The sequence below is a fragment of the Nanorana parkeri genome, unplaced genomic scaffold (genome assembly GCF_000935625.1).
Source record: "Nanorana parkeri isolate BGI_ZX_2015 unplaced genomic scaffold, ASM93562v1 scaffold911, whole genome shotgun sequence".
In the NCBI taxonomy this organism is placed as follows: Eukaryota; Metazoa; Chordata; class Amphibia; order Anura; family Dicroglossidae; genus Nanorana; species Nanorana parkeri.
The window spans coordinates 56,530-74,276 of record NW_017307179.1 but is presented as its reverse complement, the minus strand read 5'-3'; the positions used below and the strand labels follow the sequence as shown (position 1 = coordinate 74,276).

At 52.5% G+C, this 17,747-nt stretch overlaps 1 protein-coding gene across 1 annotated transcript in view; it reads left to right on the top strand.

Moving 5' to 3' along the window:
* Positions 1–17,747, top strand: part of LOC108794906 (cGMP-dependent 3',5'-cyclic phosphodiesterase-like) — a gene marked incomplete at its 3' end in the record, with an annotated part of 167,647 nt that overhangs the window by 93,723 nt on the left and 56,177 nt on the right. The window contains exon 9 of the mRNA XM_018566048.1: positions 15,324–15,398. Coding sequence (XP_018421550.1) covers positions 15,324–15,398 — 75 coding nt within the window. The remainder of the gene's footprint in view (positions 1–15,323; positions 15,399–17,747) is intronic.

The following is a 17,747-nucleotide window of genomic DNA, read 5'->3' as shown; positions in this document are numbered from 1 at the left end:
ATGACGGCCTATGGCAGTGAGTTCCAGACCCTAACCGCTCTCACTGTGAAGAACCCCCTTCGCCCCTTGTGCTGGAATTTTTTTTCCACCAATTTTAGGTGGTGGCCTCTAGTTTTTGTAACGGAGTTAATTTTAAACAGTTTATCGCTAATGTTGCTACCACCATTGAACATTTTGTACATGGAAATCATATCCCCCCTTAATCTCCTCACCTCCAATGTGAACATGTTTAAATTTAGTAGCCTCGTCTCGTAGCTCTGGTCCTCCATACCCCTAATTAGTTTGGTTGCCCTTCGCTGGACTTTCACGCTGGACGCTGGAGTAAATCCGACCCTGTGGGTATTCCTGGGTAATGTGGAGACTATCTATCTGAAATAGACTTGTGTGTGTGGACCCCGGGTTGTCCAATAGCAATCTACAACAGGAGGTGATGAAATGGAAGCTGGATATGGCGTGAAAATTATTTCTTTTTCTTTTTTCCTTTTTGTTTTCTTTTTCTTTCTTTTAATTTTTCTTTTGTCTTCCCTTCTTTCCCTCTCTCCTTCCTCTCTCTCTCTTCCACATTAATCATCTGGTTCTTTAGCTTTATTGTCATTTTACACATCTGTCAGCCGTACAGAAAAGTTATTCTCCCGTCATAGATGAAAGTGAACTTGGCTAATTTGCATATTAATGACGCAGAGAAGGTCAGGTGAGAGGCGACTTTCATTAGCCGTGAAACAATCATCAGGACATAAAATGTTTCCTGGGAAGTTCACATCAGGAACGTACATGGAGGCCTATAAATGATCCGAGGTTGTTTCATCACTGACACCTCACTTGCCTACCCCTCGGGCCCTGTGATCACTGACACCTCGCCTGCCTACCCCTCGGCCCTGTGATCACTGACACCTCGCCTGCCTACCCCTCGGCCCTGTGATCACTGACACCTCGCTTGCCTACCCCACGGCCCTGTGATCAGACACCTCGCCTGCCTACCCCTCGGCCCTGTGATCACTGACCCCTCGCCTGCCTACCCCTCGGCCCTGTGATCATTGACCCCTCGCCTGCCTACCCCTCGGCCCTGTGATCATTGACCCCTCGCCTGCCTACCCCTCGGCCCTGTGATCATTGACCCCTCGCCTGCCTACCCCTCGGCCCTGTGATCATTGACCCCTCGCCTGCCTACCCCTCGGCCCTGTGATCATTGACCCCTCGCCTGCCTACCCCTCGGCCCTGTGATCATTGACCCCTCGCCTGCCTACCCCTCGGCCCTGTGATCATTGACCCCTCGCCTGCCTACCCCTCGGCCCTGTGATCATTGACCCCTCGCCTGCCTACCCCTCGGCCCTGTGATCATTGACCCCTCGCCTGCCTACCCCTCGGCCCTGTGATCATTGACCCCTCGCCTGCCTACCCCTCGGCCCTGTGATCATTGACCCCTCGCCTGCCTACCCCTCGGCCCTGTGATCATTGACCCCTCGCCTGCCTACCCCTCGGCCCTGTGATCATTGACCCCTCGCCTGCCTACCCCTCGGCCCTGTGATCATTGACCCCTCGCCTGCCTACCCCTCGGCCCTGTGATCATTGACCCCTCGCCTGCCTACCCCTCGGCCCTGTGATCATTGACCCCTCGCCTGCCTACCCCTCGGCCCTGTGATCATTGACCCCTCGCCTGCCTACCCCTCGGCCCTGTGATCATTGACCCCTCGCCTGCCTACCCCTCGGCCCTGTGATCATTGACCCCTCGCCTGCCTACCCCTCGGCCCTGTGATCATTGACCCCTCGCCTGCCTACCCCTCGGCCCTGTGATCATTGACCCCTCGCCTGCCTACCCCTCGGCCCTGTGATCATTGACCCCTCGCCTGCCTACCCCTCGGCCCTGTGATCATTGACCCCTCGCCTGCCTACCCCTCGGCCCTGTGATCATTGACCCCTCGCCTGCCTACCCCTCGGCCCTGTGATCATTGACCCCTCGCCTGCCTACCCCTCGGCCCTGTGATCATTGACCCCTCGCCTGCCTACCCCTCGGCCCTGTGATCATTGACCCCTCGCCTGCCTACCCCTCGGCCCTGTGATCATTGACCCCTCGCCTGCCTACCCCTCGGCCCTGTGATCATTGACCCCTCGCCTGCCTACCCCTCGGCCCTGTGATCATTGACCCCTCGCCTGCCTACCCCTCGGCCCTGTGATCATTGACCCCTCGCCTGCCTACCCCTCGGCCCTGTGATCATTGACCCCTCGCCTGCCTACCCCTCGGCCCTGTGATCATTGACCCCTCGCCTGCCTACCCCTCGGCCCTGTGATCATTGACCCCTCGCCTGCCTACCCCTCGGCCCTGTGATCATTGACCCCTCGCCTGCCTACCCCTCGGCCCTGTGATCATTGACCCCTCGCCTGCCTACCCCTCGGCCCTGTGATCATTGACCCCTCGCCTGCCTACCCCTCGGCCCTGTGATCATTGACCCCTCGCCTGCCTACCCCTCGGCCCTGTGATCATTGACCCCTCGCCTGCCTACCCCTCGGCCCTGTGATCATTGACCCCTCGCCTGCCTACCCCTCGGCCCTGTGATCATTGACCCCTCGCCTGCCTACCCCTCGGCCCTGTGATCATTGACCCCTCGCCTGCCTACCCCTCGGCCCTGTGATCATTGACCCCTCGCCTGCCTACCCCTCGGCCCTGTGATCATTGACCCCTCGCCTGCCTACCCCTCGGCCCTGTGATCATTGACCCCTCGCCTGCCTACCCCTCGGCCCTGTGATCATTGACCCCTCGCCTGCCTACCCCTCGGCCCTGTGATCATTGACCCCTCGCCTGCCTACCCCTCGGCCCTGTGATCATTGACCCCTCGCCTGCCTACCCCTCGGCCCTGTGATCATTGACCCCTCGCCTGCCTACCCCTCGGCCCTGTGATCATTGACCCCTCGCCTGCCTACCCCTCGGCCCTGTGATCATTGACCCCTCGCCTGCCTACCCCTCGGCCCTGTGATCATTGACCCCTCGCCTGCCTACCCCTCGGCCCTGTGATCATTGACCCCTCGCCTGCCTACCCCTCGGCCCTGTGATCATTGACCCCTCGCCTGCCTACCCCTCGGCCCTGTGATCATTGACCCCTCGCCTGCCTACCCCTCGGCCCTGTGATCATTGACCCCTCGCCTGCCTACCCCTCGGCCCTGTGATCATTGACCCCTCGCCTGCCTACCCCTCGGCCCTGTGATCATTGACCCCTCGCCTGCCTACCCCTCGGCCCTGTGATCATTGACCCCTCGCCTGCCTACCCCTCGGCCCTGTGATCATTGACCCCTCGCCTGCCTACCCCTCGGCCCTGTGATCACTGACACCTCGCCTGCCTACCCCTCGGCCATGTTCTATCCCCCATGCCAAGGTGTGAGGCGTTATCCTTGACTCCAGTCTCACCTTCCTGCTCCACATCCAATCCCTATCCAAATCCTGCCGCCTTCACATTTGTAACGTCTCCAAAATACGCCCCTTCCTCACCGCTGACACCGCAAAGGTACTCACTTGTTATCTCTCATCTTGACTATTGCAGCTCCCTCCTCATTGGCCTTCCACTACATAGGCTCCTCCCCCCTTCAGTCTATCATGAATGCAGCTGCCAGACTCATCCACCTAACCAACCGCTCAGTGTCTGCAACCCGCCTCTGCCAATCCCTCCACTGGTTTCCATTCCCTGCTCCTCTCTGCCAATCCCTCCACTGGTTTCCATCCTCTGCCCCTCTCTGCCAATCCCACCACTGGCTTCCATTCCCCCTCCCCCTCTGCCAATCCCTCCACTGGTTTCCATCCCTCGCCCCTCTCTAACAATCCCTCCACTGGATTCCATTCCCCCTCCCTCTCTGCCAATCCTTCCTACTGGCTTCCATCCTCTGCCCCTCTCTGCCAATCCCACTACTGGCTCCCATTCTCTGCCCCTCTCTGCCAATCCCTCCATTGGATTCCATTCCCCCTCCCTCTCTGCCAATCCTTCCTACTGGCTTCCATTCCACAACTCCGCCCCGCGACTATATCTCAACCCTTGTCTCAAAGTATCACCCTAACCGTCCCCTCCGCTCCTCCCAAGACCTCCTGCTCTCTGGCTCCCTCATCAACACCTCCCATGCTCGCCTCCGGGACTTCTCTAGAGTCTCTCCCATCCTATGGAACTCTCTATCCCAACCTGTCTGTCTATCTCCTACTCTGCCTTTAGGAGATCCCTAAAGACTCATCTCTTCAGGGAAGCCGATCCCACCTCAACCTGATCACTGAACCATCAAACAATTCATCCCCACATAGCTACCACCTCTTGTATCACTTTTAGATTGTAAGCTCTTTGGATCAGGGCCATCCTTAGCATCTTGTCTTGATTTGTATTGTGACTGTAATGCCTTCCTTATATTGTAAAGCGCTGCGCAAACTGTTGGCGCCATATAAATCCTGTATAATAATAATGCCAAGGAGCACTATGTGAAAATAAGGGGGAAGAAAGCGGGAAAAGGAAAACTAATGCAGCCACCACGTCTAAGGCTAAGCAGCAATATATGGCATTATTTTCTTGGGTTTACATACACTTTAATGACAGGTCCACTTTACAGTAAGCGTTTCATTTCCATAGACTGTGTAATGTATGCGTTGGAACAGTAATCTTTGCACGTGGTATTTTTATTAGACACGAAGAAGATTTATTTCTCGCCCTCCAAGCTGCATTTCTCCGGCTGATGCGCTTAATCTGATGTATCTGAAGTTTCGAACAATCCGTACGCGGTGCATCCGACGCGGCTCGGCGGAGTACAAAGCGTCCAGGAATGGGATTATTGTTATCGCTGTGTAGAAAGAGACAAAAGAAGCGCGGTTTGTGCTACGGGACGAAAATGTCTTCTGCCTAGCCGGCGTCGGGGACGGAAAAACAATTACAGCGGGTTTTGTAGCGTTCTCCGCCAAAACGAAATTGAAAATCAGTTTCACGTCGGCTAAAAATAGACGGATGTGCAGCGGCGCTATTGTGGCCCGGCTTTGTGCGCCGCAGCGGAGGGAACAATGGCGCTTCGGATGCAGCTTTTCTGATGTCGGGGGATTTTTAGATTTTGTGTCTTTCATTTAGAGTGGTACCCCAGTACACATTAAGTGCCGATCAGGGCCAGTGCTGCCACTAGGCAAAATAGGCAGCCGCCTAGGGCGCACTGCTGCCTAGGGAGCAGCCTCAATCACTCACCCCCATGGCACCCTCCTATTTCAAATTGCAAAAGCCAATAGCAACCCAGCCACTGAGCAGAGGAGCGGAACTGAGAGGCAAATCTCTCAGGTCCGCTCCTCTGCTCAGTGGGCGGGGTTTTCAATAGCCAGTCTGCTATTGGCTAAATTAAATTACATCCACCTGTCGCCTGCGGAAGCTATCTGGCAGGAGAATGGGGACACCCACGGGGAGGGGGGTATTGGCGGTTGCGCAGCAAGGGGGGTGGAGTAGCTGGCCTTGCCTAGGGCGCAAAATAGTCTAGAACCGGCCCTGGGGCCGGTGGACCCGCACCGCTGTGCGCCGCACATACCGTGGCACTTACCCGCACATACCGCGGCAGTCCAGGTCTTGTTCCCATTTTGGAAGCCCCTTCCAAATGAATGGGTCTGCCCTCATCTAACGCATGTTAATGTGCAGAATACTGCATGTTACATAGATGTGGTAACGTGCATGTAATGTGAAGGGCCTATGTGCCAGGGCGATCCGTTCAGCGGTGTATTTAGGTTTCATGCTGCCCTAGGCAAGACGAAACTTGGCAACCCCCCCATCTAAATTTGTCCCACCCCTTCCTGTTCAAGACATTTTGCTTAACTTTTGAGTCGCTGGATACAGCTTCTGACAGGTTGCGCTATTAGCCGGGAAGCCGGGGCCTCAGGAGGGCTGTAAAGGATCTCTGGTGGGCTCTGCAGGTTCTCAGGCTAAGACCGCCAAAGACCCTGCACATTCCAACATAAATCTTGCACAGCCCACCTGAGTCTCTGCACACCCCACCAGAGACCTTGCAGAGCCCACCATAGACTCTGCACAGCCCACTATAGACCTTGCACAGCCCACCTAAGTCCCTGCAAACCCCACCAGAGACCTTGCAGAGCCCACCATAGACTCTGCACAGCCCACCATAGACCTTGCAGAGCCCACCATAGACTTTGCACAGCCCACCTGAGTCTCTGCAAACTCTACCAGAGACCTTGCAGAGCCCGCCATAGACTTTGCACAGCCCACCATAGACCTTGCACAGCCCACCTAAGTCCCTGCAAACCCCACCAGAGACCTTGCAGAGCCCACCAGAGACTTTGCACAGCCCACCATAGACCTTGCACAGAGACTCTCAGATGGGCTGTGCAGGGTCCCTTTCCCTGCACACATGTGCTGCTCCTCTTACCTGCAGCTCCATAGCCTGCTTCCAGGGCATGCTGTTTCTTCCTCCAGCCGCAGAAGCTTCTTCCTCAAGACACTCGCAGCCTCCGCCGGCCGGGCCGCACCTCCCTTGGTTCTGTTCACGCCTCCACCTCCTCTAAGCTCGCTGCAAGGCCCCACCAGCAGCCACCTGATTAGGCAGCCTAGGATGCCTGATTTTGTGTACCTGGCGCCGGCTTTCCTCTCTGCTTTGGGGCGGCATGTTCCGCCGCCACCCCGGGAAAGTGCCGCTCCAGGCAAACGCCTTGTTTGCCTCGCGGTTTATATGCCCCTGGATCCATTACATCTCGTGTGTTGACAGGCATTGTGTTAAGGCAGCCAATTTATTTCAATGAGCTACTTAATGCACCTTGGGGTTCAAAGACCCTGAGACCAAAGCCACCTTAGACCAAAAATTAGACCTGCTGCATTGTTGTAGCACTGCGTTACTGCATGTTGTGGTGCCCTGCAATGCAGGACTGTTGCGAAGGTGCATTGGGGTGCCAATTCAGCACCTGACCTGAAACCCGGACACAGCACATACAGGACTGAAAACCCGGACTGTCTGAGTTAGGGGCGTAACTAGAAATCACAGGGCCCCATAGCAAAATGTTGTATGGGGCCCCGTGATTTCTAGTTATACCCCTTGCAGAGCCCACTTGAGATCCCACACAGCCCACCTGAGGGTGACCGCGCAGAGCCCACCATAGACTCTCTATGGTGGGCTCTGCAGGGTCACCCTCAGGTGGGCTGGTCGCACTCCTTTACCTCCACCGTCGCTGATGGGCCCCTCCTCCTCCTCCGGGCCCGCCTCCTTCTCCGCCACTGGGCTCCGCCTCCTCCCCAGCTGCCGACCACGGGCCCCTCCTCCTCCTCCACTGCTGGGTCCAGCCTGTTCCACCGCCGCTGCCGGCTCTCAATAACTCCGTGGAGAGGAACACGCCGCTGCACAGATTACTGCCAGCGATGTGAACAGCAGCGCATTCTTCTTCAGAGCCGCCAGTGAAAGCCGCCAGCAGAGAATGCCATAACGACCCAGGCGGCATCTGGCCGGGCCCCCACTGTGCTCCGGGCCCCATAGCGGCCGCCTGAGTCGATATGGTGATTGTTACGCCACCGGTCTGGGTGAATCCCGGACAGGTGGCAACCCTATACCAGACCAGTCCTTGAGCCTCGTCTCCCCTGGGCTGCGGCGGTCTTAGGACTGCTGCCATCATCACGTCTTATGCAGCTCCGTCGACTTGTCTGCAGATCAATATTTTTTGCATGCGGCTTTTTGGGCGTTCTGCGATAATGGAGCAATTTTATTTTCCAGAGCGAGAGAGAAAAGAAACATTAAACAAAACAAAATAGTTTACAATATCCGCATGCTGGTACGCAGCGTTACTTGTACAAAGCGATCATCTGAGGACGTGCCGTACGTTTAGCGAACGCGGAACCCGCGGCTTTGAACCCGTCAATCAAATCGATGGGGGTGGGGGGGGTGAAAGTTCCTTTGTACAAACTCTGCGTTCATTCTATTCTCCCTTACATAATGCAGAATTAATAACAGGGGATTAAAAAAAGCGCCCGTCTCCCGCCGAGGCAGGATGGCATCCATTAACGTGATTTGCAGCTATTCACCTGAAATCGCTTATTGTTTGCCTGCTAACCTTTTCTTCCTTTCCCATGAAACGGCTGACGGAAGCGCGGCTGAGAACCGGCGCGGTACAAACAGACGATTTCAAGAACCCCCTCCCCCCCCTCCTCCTTCTGGTCCGTCAAACCCTGAAATGTTCCTTCATTGTTCGGGCGATGAAAATGACATTGTGCTCCAATCTGCTTTAGTGGCTGGGGCTGAGAAATGAAAGAGGACTTCTTAAAGGAATCCTGCGCTCAAAGAGACGCCGTCGATGGATGGTTTGTAAAGCTGAAGTTTAATTTTGCCTTCTCTGGTCCCTGATCGTGAGAAGCTCGCAGTGTGCAGCGATATCACAGGGAGCCATTCCAGTCCAGGAGAGGAGGCGGCACAACTGTGCGAGACCGAAGGGGAGGACCGAGGTCAGATTGAAGACTGAAGGGGAGGACGGAGGTCAGATAGAAGACTGAAGGGAAGGACGGAGGTCAGATAGAAGACTGAAGGGAAGGATGGAGGTCAGAGAGAAGTCTGAAGGGAAGGACGGAGGTCAGATATAAGACTGAAGGGGAGGCCGAAGGTCAGATGTAAAGGTTCAGGCTCGGAGGCTGTCATCCTAATCCTGGCTCCGCTATTTTGGGAGTCACTGACCTGGAACTCAAGAAATAAAAAAATGTCTGAATTCTCATCAAAGGGTCCTTTTTCTCTTAGGATCTTCTCCACTGTTAGGCAGTCCTCAGTGATGCAGGGACTGGCACTGGTGTCATTGGAATGCGGTGGTGATGCCCCCTCAGGACATGGGTCCATGACTCCCTGCACTCACAGTATGTCCTCAGTCTCATGCCCCCTCAGGACTTAAGTCCATGACTCCCTGCACTCACAGTATGTCCTCAGTCTCATGCCCCCTCAGGATGTGGGTCCATGACTCCCTGTACTAACAGTATGTCCTCGGTATGATGCACCCTCAGGATGTGGGTCCATGACTCCCTGTACTCACAGTATGTCCTCAGTCTCATGCCCCCTCAGGACTTAAGTCCATGACTCCCTGCACTCACAGTATGTCCTCAGTCTCATGCCCCCTCAGGACTTAAGTCCATGACTCCCTGCACTCACAGTATGTCCTCGGTATGATGCCCCCTCAGGATGTGGGTCCATGACTCCCTGTACTCACAGTATGTCCGCTTTTAGGACATCTTGTGGTTGAAAGAAATTACTGCTGGAGACAGTGCCAGAGAGGGGATGAGTATTATTTTGAAAATCTACCCCCGATTTCTTTGTTAAATGTTGCCTAAAGTTTGGCTTTGAGGGTCTAAGAAGCTTGAAGTTGTCCTCGGCCTCGTGGTCACTCCTTCCTTTTACTCCTCTGTATTTGCATTATGCTTCGTATGTAGTGAGGAAATCTGGCTCCTCCCATCTACAAATATAGTTACAACGATCACACCCGGAGACGAGCTTTCTATAATATTAATGGATGTTGATAAAAAGATTTACACCGAGCCGATGTAATAAAACAGAAGCGTCGTCTTGTGTGAAGCCGTCTGGCTGGAGATGTGTGGACGGTTCCAGATCTCACGGCAGAGGAATCCTACATCAGAGGCTTGGCTCTGTCCCTTCAGAGAGTCTCACACAATGCCGGACAAAGACTCCATCCCGGCATTGGAGCGGTAACAATGCTACGGCTTTATGGCCGATGTCCGCCACAGGTGGCCGCCGCCGCCTCCGCTTCTTCCAAGGGACCGAAGCTTTTATTCTGGTCAGTCCTCTTCCTATTCCGACTCCCTCCCGTCATCAATTCAGCTTTACAAAGACGGGGACAATGGACGGGGACAATGGATGGGGACAATGGACAGGAGCAATGGATGGAGACAATGGACAGGAGCAATGGACGGGGACAATGGACAGGAGCAATGGAAGGGGACAATGGACAGGAGCAATGAACGGGGACAATGGATGGGGACAATGGACAGGAGCAATGGATGGGGACAATGGATGGGGACAATGGACAGGAGCAATGGATGGGGACAATGGACAGGAGCAATGGACGGGGACAATGGATGGGGACAATGGACAGGAGCAATGGATGGGGACAATGGACAGGAGCAATGGACGGGGACAATGGATGGGGACAATGGACAGGGACGATGGACAGGAGCAATGGATGGGGACGATGGACAGGGACGATGGACGGGGACAATGGACAGGGACGATGGACGGGGACAATGGACGGGGACAATGACCGAAGCTTTTATTCTGGTCAGTCCTCTTCCTATTCCGACTCCCTCCAGGAGCAATGGAAGGGGACAATGGACAGGAGCAATGAACGGGGACAATGGATGGGGACAATGGACAGGAGCAATGGATGGGGACAATGGATGGGGACAATGGACGGGAGCAATGGATGGGGACAATGGACAGGGGCAATGGACGGGGACAATGGACGGGGACAATGGACGGGGACAATGGACGGGGACAATGGACGGGGACAATGGACAGGGACAATGGACAGAGATCGATACACAGAGACAATGGTCAGCTCGTAGGGTCTTCTGCAGTTTTGCTATTAGGAAGTACCGGCCAGCTTTAACGGCACACTAATGGCCAACAGTTATTTTTGTAGCTTTGGACGAGAGTGTTAGAGAAGGGAACAATACCAGAAGCAGAGTCCAGGCTGAGGTACAAGATAGGGTGATCCAAAATGCGTTGTCAGAGTACAGTCCGGGTGGAGGCAGGCAGCGAGTATCATAAACGGTGAGGCAAGCCAAGAGTCGATAACCAGGAGATCCAAATAGCAGGGAAGGGAGACAGGAGACAGGAAATGAGGTGCCGTAGCTGCTTTGGGAATGGCAGAATAACTCAGCAACAAGTCTTGGCTCTGGCTGGGATTTAAACCCAGTAGGGGCCAGCGACGCCCTCGTTGTGTGGGCAACCAGGAAGCCACAGGACCAATGGGATCGGCTGGGAGAGAAGGAGTGCTCGGCAAGGCCCTCCCCGGCAATGACCAGCACCCCGAAGCGACTAAGAAGCCACGGCAGTGCCACATGCGCACGTCACGCACGCATGTCATGCATGCTCTCACGTGCACACCTGCAGCCTGCCGCCAATTCAGCCCAGGAAGGACCCTACGATCTCCGTCGCACCCACCGGACCCCAGGTAAGAGGGCACCCCTGGCACCACGACAGAGAGTGGGGCCAGGGTGTGAGATTCACCTTCTCTATTAATTTCCGGTGACATTGGGAGAGATGGTTATGGTAATGAGAGATGGTTATGGTAATGAGAGATGATTATGGTAATGAGAGATGGTAATGGTAATGAGAGATGTTTATGGTAATGAGAGATGGTTATGGAAATGAGAGATGGTTATGGTAATGAGAGATGATTATGGTAATGAGAGATGGTAATGGTAATGAGAGATGTTTATGGTAATGAGAGATGGTTATGGAAATGAGAGATGGTTATGGTAATGAGAGATGATTATGGTAATGAGAGATGGTAATGGTAATGAGAGATGTTTATGGTAATGAGAGATGGTTATGGAAATGAGAGATGGTTATGGTAATGAGAGATGATTATGGTAATGAGAGATGGTAATGGTAATGAGAGATGTTTATGGTAATGAGAGATGGTTATGGAAATGAGAGATGGTTATGGTAATGAGAGATGATTATGGTAATGAGAGATGGTAATGGTAATGAGAGATGTTTATGGTAATGAGAGATGGTTATGGAAATGAGAGATGGTTATGGTAATGAGAGATGATTATGGTAATGAGAGATGGTAATGGTAATGAGAGATGTTTATGGTAATGAGAGATGGTTATGGAAATGAGAGATGGTTATGGTAATGAGAGATGATTATGGTAATGAGAGATGGTAATGGTAATGAGAGATGTTTATGGTAATGAGAGATGGTTATGGAAATGAGAGATGGTTATGGTAATGAGAGATGATTATGGTAATGAGAGATGGTAATGGTAATGAGAGATGTTTATGGTAATGAGAGATGGTTATGGAAATGAGAGATGGTTATGGTAATGAGAGATGATTATGGTAATGAGAGATGGTAATGGTAATGAGAGATGTTTATGGTAATGAGAGATGGTTATGGAAATGAGAGATGGTTATGGTAATGAGAGATGATTATGGTAATGAGAGATGGTAATGGTAATGAGAGATGTTTATGGTAATGAGAGATGGTTATGGAAATGAGAGATGGTTATGGTAATGAGAGATGATTATGGTAATGAGAGATGGTAATGGTAATGAGAGATGTTTATGGTAATGAGAGATGGTTATGGAAATGAGAGATGGTTATGGTAATGAGAGATGATTATGGTAATGAGAGATGGTAATGGTAATGAGAGATGTTTATGGTAATGAGAGATGGTTATGGAAATGAGAGATGGTTATGGTAATGAGAGATGATTATGGTAATGAGAGATGGTAATGGTAATGAGAGATGTTTATGGTAATGAGAGATGGTTATGGAAATGAGAGATGGTTATGGTAATGAGAGATGATTATGGTAATGAGAGATGGTAATGGTAATGAGAGATGTTTATGGTAATGAGAGATGGTTATGGAAATGAGAGATGGTTATGGTAATGAGAGATGATTATGGTAATGAGAGATGGTAATGGTAATGAGAGATGTTTATGGTAATGAGAGATGGTTATGGAAATGAGAGATGGTTATGGTAATGAGAGATGATTATGGTAATGAGAGATGGTAATGGTAATGAGAGATGTTTATGGTAATGAGAGATGGTTATGGAAATGAGAGATGGTTATGGTAATGAGAGATGATTATGGTAATGAGAGATGGTAATGGTAATGAGAGATGTTTATGGTAATGAGAGATGGTTATGGTAATGAGAGATGGTTATGGTGAATCCACAATGGTAGAGCAGTCAATGGAAGAACATAGAAAAAACATATAAACAGCGCTCTCGGATGGGCAACAAATTAGCTTAGAGGCGTGTGTGCAGCCCTGGAAAACAGGAGGAGAACCTGTGGATTGTAAATATTCAAAAAACCAAGAAAGGGCGCAGAGAACACTGGCTAGTTAACAAAGTAGTGATGAAAAACTGAAGGTGGTGGCACTTACGTGTGAATGCCAGGATCTGGAGATGGACGGCCGGTATGGAGGATCGGGGCACTCGTGGTGTGGTGTCCGACTGTGATCGATGTATTGATCCAAGAGGTATATCCACGGGAGAGTGTAGATGAGAAGAGGGGACTTCGTCTGAAGTGCCGTGAGGGGTCTGTGCGGTGTGGGAGAGAGGCAGGGGGATCGCTGTGTTATCGGCAATAGGCAGCGGGCAATGGACGGGGCTGTAACAGCCGCAGCTGTGTGTGTCTCAGCGAGCGGTAACTGTCAGATCTGCTGGGGACCATGTGCAGAAGCCGCAAGTCGAATCCAATGACGTGTTGGAGAGGGATCATTCAGACAGGAACCGGGTGTTGGATAGGGCTGTGGCAGCCGTGGCCGCGTGTGTCAACGAGCTCTAGTTAACAAAGTAGTGATGAAAAACTGAAGGTGGTGGCACTTACGTGTGAATGCCAGGATCTGGAGATGGACGGCCGGTATGGAGGATCGGGGCACTCGTGGTGTGGTGTCCGACTGTGATCGATGTATTGATCCAAGAGGTATATCCACGGGAGAGTGTAGATGAGAAGAGGGGACTTCGTCTGAAGTGCCGTGAGGGGTCTGTGCGGTGTGGGAGAAAGCCAGGGGGATCGCTGTGTTATCGGCAATAGGCAGCGGGCAATGGACGGGGCTGTAACAGCCGCAGCTGTGTGTGTCTCAGCGAGCGGTAACTGTCAGATCTGCTGGGGACCATGTGCAGAAGCCGCAAGTCGAATCCAATGACGTGTTGGAGAGGGATCATTCAGACAGGAACCGGGTGTTGGATTCTCATCTACACTCTCCCGTGGATATACCTCTTGGATTAATACATCGATCACAGTCGGACACCACACCACGAGTGCCCCGATCCTCCATACCGGCCGTCCATCTCCAGATCCTGGCATTCACACGTAAGTGCCACCACCTTCAGTTTTTCATCACTACTTTGTTAACTAGCCAGTGTTCTCTGCGCTCTTTCTTGGTTTTTTGAATGGAAGAACATAGAAGAGATCTTCCATTTTGGACACCTTTTAGAGGCGTTCCCCTTTTCTTTGGAGACATTTCTTCTTGTTGTGTCTTCAAGATAGGAAGTGGCGGGAGATCTTACAAATGGGACGAAGACACAAGTCTAGGCTGTGTGTCATGGCTGGGGGTAAGCTCGGCATTAGGGATTAGGGTTAGTGTTGGGTTTAAGGTTTTTGGCCAAGGACAGATAAAAAGGTTCCAGATCGCTCACCTCTCGATCCTGTCGACAAGGTGGGAGGTAGTATCTACATATCTAACTGGGGGCTTTAGCTGACATTTGAATATGCTGGGCCTCCATCGTGTCCCTGTGCCTTTAAGGTGGTTGGGCTCCCTCCAGGAATACCTGCACCCAATTCATCCTTGTCAGAGCACAATGAAAACCAGACAAGCAAAAGGTGCTAGTTAAAATATTTATAGAGGACCGGGTCCACAGGAGCAAGCAGAATCTTAAACCGGAACAAGCCAAGGTCAGGAGCCGGAGTGGGTAGTCGGCCAAGCCAGGAACACAGAGATAGGCGTCGTCAGGGACAGGTCAGGAAATCAGCGTCGTCAGGAACAGGCCAGGAGCAGGAGCCAGAGGAGAACGTCAGCCAGGTATGGGATACTCAGAGCAGCAGGAAAGCACTAGCAGGAAGACCACGCAAGGTCAGACTGGACTGAGTGGTTTATATATAGTGAGTGGGGTGACATCATCACTCAGAGACAGGAAACTCCCATCTGGCTCTCTCAGATGATGCTCTCCTCCTGTCTGGCCATAAGAGGGAGCCTGGGAGTAGTGAGCAAAGTTCCAGAGTCTGCTCAGGCAAAGAAGGAAACCCAGGTGAGTAAAATGGCAGCCAAGCCAGAATGCTGCACACCAGTAAAGTCCGGGCGGAACCCTGACAATCCTTTGCTATATATGCTCCAATATGGCGGCGCCCATAGATTACAGTACAGACTATGCCACACAGATGGGCCTTGACCAGGCAGTACGGCTTCCAAATATTTTACAAAAGTTGCGCAACTAAAACCTCTGATTCTAATTTTTTATTAAAAAATTTAATTTTATTTTGTCAGACAGAGTCATATGTTTACGTTGCAGTCTAGCCGGCCAGCGTGCTGGGAGACGATCCTGTGTGTAGCTCTCTGCTCCGCATGTTCATGACTGACCTGCATTTTCTTCTCTCTCACAGCTGGAGCAACAGACCCAGTCCCAGTGCTGCTGCCTCCTCCTTGTGTCCGAAGAGAGTCACCAGCTCTTCTGCCAGGTAAGAGCGCAGAGCATATACACCGCTGACACAACAAAGAGAACCCGTCTCTCTGTGACCAGATGGAAGTTCTCAGACGTCTCTGTGTGTTGTTGAAATTTAAGGAATGTGTAAAAAAAAAAAGTTTCGATTTGTTTTTGGTTGAAAGTAAAAGTTTTTTACTTTTTTTGACTATATTTATAAATCTTTATTAAAGGAGAACTATGGGGTCAGGGCTTTTCCCCATAGTTCTCCTTAGGGTAACGGGAGGACACAAACTAGCGTCCTCCCGTCACCCTAAGCTCAGTATATAGAGAGCTACAGCTCGCGGTATACTGAGACGCCGCAGCCGGGACGGATCCCCGACAATTGTGCCGGGATCCGCCCAGCTGCGTGAGTGACAGCTGGCTCTGCCTATCTAGAGGCAGAGCCAGCTGTACCCGCCCCCTCCCCCGTCTGTTTCGCCAGTCAACGCTGGAGGATCGGAGTGGGGAGGGGGGAATCCAGCCCCTCCCCTGTCACGGCAGAGAGCCGTGGCAGGATCGAGAGGTGAGCGAACGCCGGTATGTGTTCGCTCACCTCCCGATCTACTGAGCCGACCTGTGACAGTCTCATTGTCACAGGTCGGCCAGAACTATGAGGTGAGTGAAAAGCCCCTCCCCCTCCCCCACCTCATAGTTCTCCTTTAACAATTCACCAATTATAAATGATCTCCCAGTGCTGTAACCCCTCTGAAGGCTTTGTATTGAAATTCCGATATTGAGAATAGCGATGGGAGTCATGTGACCTCACCGACACTCGCATTGCATGGCGTCCATGACCCTCTTACCTGTTATAAAGGAAATACCAGGCTTATCATAGGGAACCTTGAAAATGTGAACTGCCGGCTATTGTGACTCTTGAGAGAGTCAGGAGTCCTTATTTGTATACCTTCTGGTCACTGACCAGGGAACGAGCATTTTTAGAGAGGGCTGCAAGGGGAATCTCATAGTAGGAGGGGGGGGGCAGGCAGAGCAGCATGGCCAATGTTTGCAGTGTGTCTGTTGCCCCCTTTCTGGCCAGAGTGTCCCAGGTTGCTAAGAGCCTGGCCAGGGGAGGTGTGTGCGCAGGCCATAGACATCTCATTGGTTGACGTCAGCGACGTCATTGGCTGCCAGAAGCCCGGTGGGAGGCTGAATAATGCTAACAAGCCCCCAGTGTGATGGCAGAGGCGTCCCGAGGCGGGGGTGACACCCAGTGCGGATACCGGGTGACACCCAGCAGTGACATCATCGCGTACGCTCGTGATGATGTTACACGCGGTACCGCTGTTACCTGCCGGCAGCCATCTTGGTGATGGACACCGGCGGAGAGAGAAGGAGGAGACCTCACCCGGCGGAATAAGGTATGCCGCCGTGTCCCCTCCTCTCTCTCTCGAGCAACTGTCGTGCTCCCGGTCCTTGACCGAGTGCCCGACTTTTCAGAGTGGGGTGACACTAAAATGACTGTCAGTCATTTTGGCGTCACCCCTCCAATGGTGTGACCCGGGTGCAGGCCGCACCCCCCTTGTGACGCCACTGGTGACATGTCCTCTTTATGGAGACATCAGGGGGTCTATTAGACCCCTGATGTCACCTATGGAACTCAAAGAAGCTGATGAAGGACAAATCTGCTCCCTCAGCTTCTTCTCCGGCTACAGAAGCTGAAGAAATCACAGACTCAAACCGCAAGTGATATCACACACGTCACTTCCACTTTCAGTGACTGAAGGGGAGATCAGCCATGGGATGGTGCTGATCTCTCTCTGATCAAGGTACACAGAGCCGCCGTGCCCAGGATTCCCCACAAGGCCCCCGGGACCCGTCCTCGGGGCGGCAGCGGTGTGAAATCCCCCGACGCCCAGAAAATGTACATTTAGCCCTGCTTTGGGCAACTTAGAACTCCTGTATTGGAGGTGACAGGGGGTCAATAAAGAGAACCTGTCACCTCCAAAGGCTATCACACAGGGGGGCTTGTTAGCTCCTGTGTAATAGTACAGTTAGCTCCTGTGTAATAGCACAATTGCACTTGGGAGCTACACGTGCTACATACGCCCTTGTATTGCCGGTCATGTATAGTTTGGCCAGTGCCCCCAACTGGTTGGAGTCTTTTGGATACAGCAGGGAAGAATTACAACCCCTATCAGGTTATTTTTTCTTCCGCCTGTTTCCTGATGAGATTGCCCTTCACTTTGTGACCCGGAGACGCTCCCCCCAACCTCATTCCGATCTCTATTGTCTCTTCACCCTTTTCGTGTCTTCAAAGAGAACATCAAATCCAATTTTCTGTCTCGGAATCCCGCCATCAGTCTGAAACTTCTTCAATAGAGAACTGCCCCCCCCCCCCCCTCCC